This window comes from Monoraphidium neglectum (assembly GCF_000611645.1).
Source record: "Monoraphidium neglectum strain SAG 48.87 unplaced genomic scaffold scaffold00870, whole genome shotgun sequence".
NCBI lineage: Eukaryota > Viridiplantae > Chlorophyta > Chlorophyceae > Sphaeropleales > Selenastraceae > Monoraphidium > Monoraphidium neglectum.
In genome coordinates, this window is record NW_014012758.1 from 12648 (window position 1) to 18338 (window position 5691).

The following is a 5691-nucleotide window of genomic DNA, read 5'->3' on the forward strand; positions in this document are numbered from 1 at the left end:
TGCACGATGCCCTTGCGTATCAGCAGCGGCCGCACCAGCGCCAGCAGCGCGGGCAGCTCCATGCGGTGCCCCTTGAGCAGCAAAAACGGCAGCCCCCGCCGCGCCGCGCCCTGCATGTGCTGCTCCAGCCGCACGCGCCGCCCGTTCTCCCAGCGCTCCTTTGCCAGGACGCAGTGCGCCTTGCGGATGAGGTTGGTCACGCGCATGACATGGCTCAGGCCTGAGGACGCGAGCAGATCCTCCAAGTCACTGCGGGCGCGGGGTGGGACGAGGGCGGCGGCGGCGGGGCGGGGCGGCATGGGGCGGGGCGAATGGGCGGGCGTGCTGGTGGGCGGCGCGGCTGGGCGCGCGCTCGGGACGACTGTAATGGCTGAGTCGCAAGTTTGTTGGCGGGCAAAAACGCGTGCCGTGAGTTCAGCAGTTCGGAGGCACAATCGGCTGCACGGTGTGTGCACATGGGCAAGACCTGTGGCCCTGCCGGCAAGTGAGGGTCCCCCTGTGTGGCGGGCCCCCACCTCATGATGTAGCCGCCGCTCTTGAATATCACCAGCCTGCGCCGCGGTTGGGGCATTGCCTGCAGCACCTACATATAGGCAGGGGCAGACGGATAGTGCGGGGGAGAGATGCCGGTAGCAGTGAGGCGAGGTTGTCGGGAGATGCCGCAAATAGGGCTTGCCCAGACAGTGAGCGGTGCGGGGTTGAAACCCTGGCACATGGTAATGCTCATTTTCGAAACGAAGAGGCGCAAGACCGCAGAGGGGCCAACACATTTCATGCCGCTTGCCTCACACACAGCAAGCGGCTGCGTCGGCAGCTGCTAGGCAGCTGCTCGCTCACCTTCAGCAGCTCCCCAGGATCCGCCGGCGCCAGCGGCGGCACAGGCCACTTCTCTGGGCCGCGCCACGCCGGTGTAGCCGCCCCGGCTCGCGTGCCGCCGCCGTCGTCGTCCTCGCTGCTGCCTGCGTCGGTGCCCAACGGGAGCTGCAGGGGCACCAAGCTGGGGGATAGCTCTTCAGAAGGTCCTGCGGCCGCCTGCATCAGGAGCTGATCCCAGGCAACTTGCCGCGGCAGCGTCGCCGCCGCCTTGGTTTGGGCGACGCTCGTCGACACTGCAGTGTTGGTGCGGCACGCGGCTGCATAGCCTCTGGTGGTTCGTGCTGTTTGCCCTTGGGGCTGTTGCTGTTGGTGGTTGTGGTGGTGCTGCTTCTGCTGCTTCTGCTGCTTCTGCTGCTCATGGTGCTCCTGCTGCTGCTGCTCCTGCTGCTGCTGCTGCTGCTGCTGCTTGCCCTTCAATGTTGGGACGACCAACTGTGCACCAGAAGCCCCGCCTGTCCGACCAACCTTGCCACCGGCGCCGCGGAGGCCGGGCCGCCCCCTTCCCCCGAAGCTGCCGCGGCCGCTGCGGCCGCCACCAATGCGCTGATGCAGCACTGCCTCAACGGGCAGATCGGCCCTGGTGGGTGCTATGCTGTATGCTGCACGCCCAGCCTGGAGTGCTAACGAAGCACCATCTGCATGCTGGTGCCACTGCTCATGCTGCCATGGTCCCTCGCTGCAGACAGCCTCCCGCCCAGGCTGCTGCTCGTGCTGCTGCTGCTGCTGCTGCTGCTGCTGCTGCTGCTGCTGCTGCTGCTTTGCATGATGGCTGTATCGTTTGTGGCGCCTGTCACTGTCAGAAGCCGCGCCGCCATCGCGAGGCGCGGACATGACGCCCAGCTTTCGCGGACCGCGGGTGTCTGGCCCGGCAGCCTGCGCGCTTTGTGCACCGGCTCCTGTGTCCCATGGCGACTTCGCATCGCCATGCAGGCGCACCGGGGCCACGCATGGGTCGGCATCGCTGAGCGGGCCAGCTATTGCATGCCGTGCCGCCGCAACTGTGTGCTGCCGGCGCAGCTGCAGGGCGTGACCCCACTGAACGATGGCCGACGCCGGCAGCATGAACTGAATCTGTAAGCTGTGCGCGGTGCAAGTCGATGATGTTCCGTTGCACCAGCGGCGATTTCGTTTGGTCGTTCCAGCAGCACCTGTCAACCCACCCAAAGAAAGTAGTGCCACTCACTTTCAAGGGCTGCGTACATTTTGTCTGTCCAAGTCAACATTCGCTTTTGGCGGTCTATGCAAACTTGTGGGATCTGACGACTTCTTCCGATGCCGGGTATACGGTGTCCTGCGAGCCCTAGCATAGCAACTGTGAAGTTATTGCCACGCGTTTGGACACGCTTGAGCAGGCGACAGCGCGCAGTGCGCTGCTTTGCACAGGTGCGGCGGCGCAATGAGCGTTGAGCGGCGCGCGCGATCTCCGTGTCCTGTCAGTCAGGGCAGGCGCCATCGTATGTTTGAACAAAAACACCGCGTGCATGTTCGATCCTGACCGCACGCTTGGACGACGATCCCTCATGCCAACGGCGCCGCGCCGCTTTGCAGCAGCAGTGGGAGCAACAGCCGGACTCGCGCGGACCAGCTTGGGAGCCACCAGCGGGCGCCGAGCGGCCACCTGCCCCGCCGGAAACGCCCGGCGCACAGCTAACACAGCAACAGCAGCAGCAGCAGCGGCTCGCGGCGCGGAGTGCGCCGGGCACCGTATGGGTGCCAATCAGCGGCCCGCCCACAGAGGCAGACCCGGAGATACGCCGGATGCAGCACCCCTCAGACGCAGCGGAGGTCGCCCTGACCTCCATCGTGGACATCGCGTCGCAGCAGCAGCTGGCCATCGGCAAGCGGGAGGCACGGGAGCAGGCCGCCGCGCTCGCGTGAGTGCACCATTGCCGGGTCTGCGCCGGTTCTGTGAAACCCCTGCCGCGCCGCGGTTCCCCCCTGCATTCCGTCCCGACATAGGAGCGCGACCGAGCCCCGGGACCTTGTAGCTGACTGTGTTTTGGGCGCAGCCTCAGCCCTCATGCGCAAATTCGCAGCGCACCGCCATGCACGATGACACGTTGGGTGGCGTGGGTAGCCTTGCGGCGGCGTCTTCCGCCCCCCAACCAAAGCCGCCGCCGCCGCCGCCGCCGCCGCCCGCCAACCCCGCAGCACGGCGAGCGAGGAGATCCGCAGGTGGAAGGCGGTCGCTGACGAGGCGCTGGCCGCCAAGGCGCGGCTGCTGGAGCGGTCGAGGGAGCTGGAGGTGCAGCGGGACGAGGTGCGCAGACACTCGCGGCGGCGGCGCCTTGGGCGAAGCGTGGCGTGCGGCGTGTGCTGTCGCGCGTCGTCGTGGCGTATAGATCAGATCGTGATGGCGCCAGGCGGAGCGCGGGGATGCATGGTGGTCTCGGCGGTGTCTAAACTGCAGAGGTGCAAGGCGCAGACGGGGATGGGGGTTGCGCTATGGAAGCCCAAGGTCTGCGGCGCCGCGACTGTGCCGACTGTGGTCATCGCGCTGCACCTGGCCAGAAACCCCTCCGCCGCCCACCCTCGTTGCCGCTGCCACCACCTCGCAACAAAAGTCGATGTCCATCAACCGGGAGCTTCTGGCCGGCTACAAGCGGGTGGCCGGCGAGCTGCAGGAAGCTTCCGGGAAGGTGCGCGGCTACGAGGAGCAGCTGGTGGCGCTGAGGCAGCAGCTGCTCGATCTGAGGAGCGCGCTGACCAGCCCGGAGGCGGTCGGGGACGGCGGCAGCGGCAACGGCGCCGGCCCCGGCGGGGACGGCAACGGCAAGCCCTGGTGGAATGTGCTAGGTGGCACCGGCGGCGGCGCCGCTGGTGGCAGTGGGCGCAAGGAGGGCGGAGGAGGGGAGGCTTCTGGTGAGTCGCTGCGCTTGACCGTCTGCAGCGCTGGCGGGAGCAGCGTGGTTGCTGCCTGTGCAGCAGTGGCGGGTCGACTCCCTGCTGCGCTTGTGGCAGGTCGCGGGGCAGGGGCAGTTGACGCGCCCGCCATGGCTCGGCAGCCCGGGGTGTCTTGATCACCATACAGCAGCCTGAGGATGAAGAGGGGCCGGCAGCAACACCACCACGCGCCGCACGTCGCGCAGGCGCGGCCGGGGCCGCCCAGGCGGTGCTGCAGCTGCTGCAGATCAGCGGGCAGCTGGCGCGCGAGGCGGAGAGGTGAGGGCCGCCCGCCGCCCCAGTCGGCGCGGCGGGGCGCGCGTGGGGATGCTCGGCGGCTTGCCAAGCCGCCTGCAGTACGTTGCGATGAAATGCGGAGGGCATCCCTGCCATGCAGCCTGGCTGGCGCAGTGGCAAGCTCGTTTCGCCGTTCGTCTCGAGCTGGTTCCGCGCGGCGGCGTCGCCCTGCTCTGTTGTGCTGTGGCACTCAGTCGCCGCCCTGCACTCCACGCACCTGTTGACATGGTGACGCGAACGCACCCCGCAGGGACGACGAGAGGAGGGCCTTTTTCAACGCCCGCACGCAAACCCCCGCCTTTCCCCCACTCGGCACCAACGGCCGCGGGGCGGGCGGCGGCGGCGGCGGCGACGGGGAGAGCGACGGCAGCGGCGGCGGCGGCGGCGGCGCTGCGGGGCCCGGCGAGGGTCGTGCGGCGGTGGGCGGCGGCGGTCTCTCCCCGGAGGACGCCTGAGCTGGGGGTTTCATGGCCAGGCGGGCGGTAGCAGTACGCATCGCGTCCGCAGGCGGGCGCCCCGCCCTGCCAACAGCCACCCCAGGTAGCCGTCAAGCAGCACTAGGAGATGTTTTGTTATGAGACCCACATATGCACACACACACACACACTGTGATAATCGCCTACCCTATGTGCCCCTGTTGACATAGCGCGTCCCTCCACCATTCACGAGCGTCCTGTGGCGGCTTGGTGTTATGCTGAGAGGGGCACGCCTGGCCGGCACGCGCGCGCAGCCGCAGCCCGGAGGCGCCTGGGCCACAGCCCGGCATCCGTGTGCCTGGTGCTGCTCGTATTGATGTGCGACAACTGCATTCCCCCACAGCATCCGCTTTGCCGACACCAACGCATACGGGTGCCAGGTCATGCGTTACTCAGCGGCACTGCGGGGCCGCGCTTGACGCGTGGTACTAAGCGCGGCTCGCGGCGCAGAGCAAGCAGGTGTCGTGTAATGCTGCAGTGTCGCGCATCCGCCCTGAGTCAACGGTGGCGTGTCAAGGGAGCCCTGGTGAAACTGTTGGTTTAGGTCCGAAGGGTTAGTGATGGGAGCAGCAAGACCAGAGAGCGCTCGCACGCAGCCGTGCGCATGGCAAGGAATTACGGGATGCGGTCGGCTCGACGAAAAGGGGGCCACAGGCGGGAATCGAACAGGTGTGGATGGGGTTTCGCGCCGCGCCGGGCGCCGCGGCAGCGTACGCCGCCCAGCGCGGGCGCGGACAGAGAGGGGTGCCCGGCTCGTGGGCACTGGTGGAAGGCACATGGGCGCGAAATCGGGCGCTGACAGATGCATGCATGAGGTACTGGCAAAGGCTTGTCTTGGGGCCCCGACTGGCTGCCCCTCAGCAAGCTGTGGTGAGTCGGTGCAGGCTGTGGGAGCGGCGCGCAGCGCTGCACCAAACAGAGAGCGCGCGTCATCGGTGACTGTGTCGCAAGCGAAAGGCAATCCAGGCATAATTCAGGATAATGAAACCAGGGTGATACTCAATAAAATAATCAAATCCAGGCAGCCAGCTGGGCGGCCGGGCCGCCGACTGCAGGCGTGGCCACAACGCCACGCGGCGCTCTCAGCTGATGCCCGCGCCGGCCCCGGGCGCCGCCGCGCCGGCGGCCGCCGCCGCAGGTCCCCCTGGCCCCCGCGCGC

General features: G+C 67.8%; 2 protein-coding genes across 2 annotated transcripts in view; one reads left to right on the plus strand and one right to left on the minus strand.

Moving 5' to 3' along the window:
- MNEG_5711 (hypothetical protein) overlaps positions 1 to 571 on the minus strand; it is a gene marked incomplete at both ends in the record, with an annotated part of 844 nt that extends 273 nt beyond the window's left edge. Inside the window, 2 exons of the mRNA XM_014045815.1 lie at positions 36 to 249; positions 516 to 571. Of these exons, the coding sequence (XP_013901269.1) occupies positions 36 to 249; positions 516 to 571 (270 nt within the window). The remainder of the gene's footprint in view (positions 1 to 35; positions 250 to 515) is intronic.
- Positions 572 to 2634: 2063 nt separating this feature from the next.
- MNEG_5712 (hypothetical protein) lies at positions 2635 to 4511 on the plus strand (the record flags this gene model as incomplete). Its single annotated transcript, XM_014045816.1, has 5 exons — positions 2635 to 2750; positions 3028 to 3136; positions 3441 to 3738; positions 3966 to 4038; positions 4307 to 4511. The coding sequence occupies 5 exons, from the start codon at positions 2635 to 2637 to the stop codon at positions 4509 to 4511; spliced, it is 801 nt and encodes a 266-aa protein (XP_013901270.1).
- Between the last annotated feature and the right edge of the window lie 1180 nt (positions 4512 to 5691).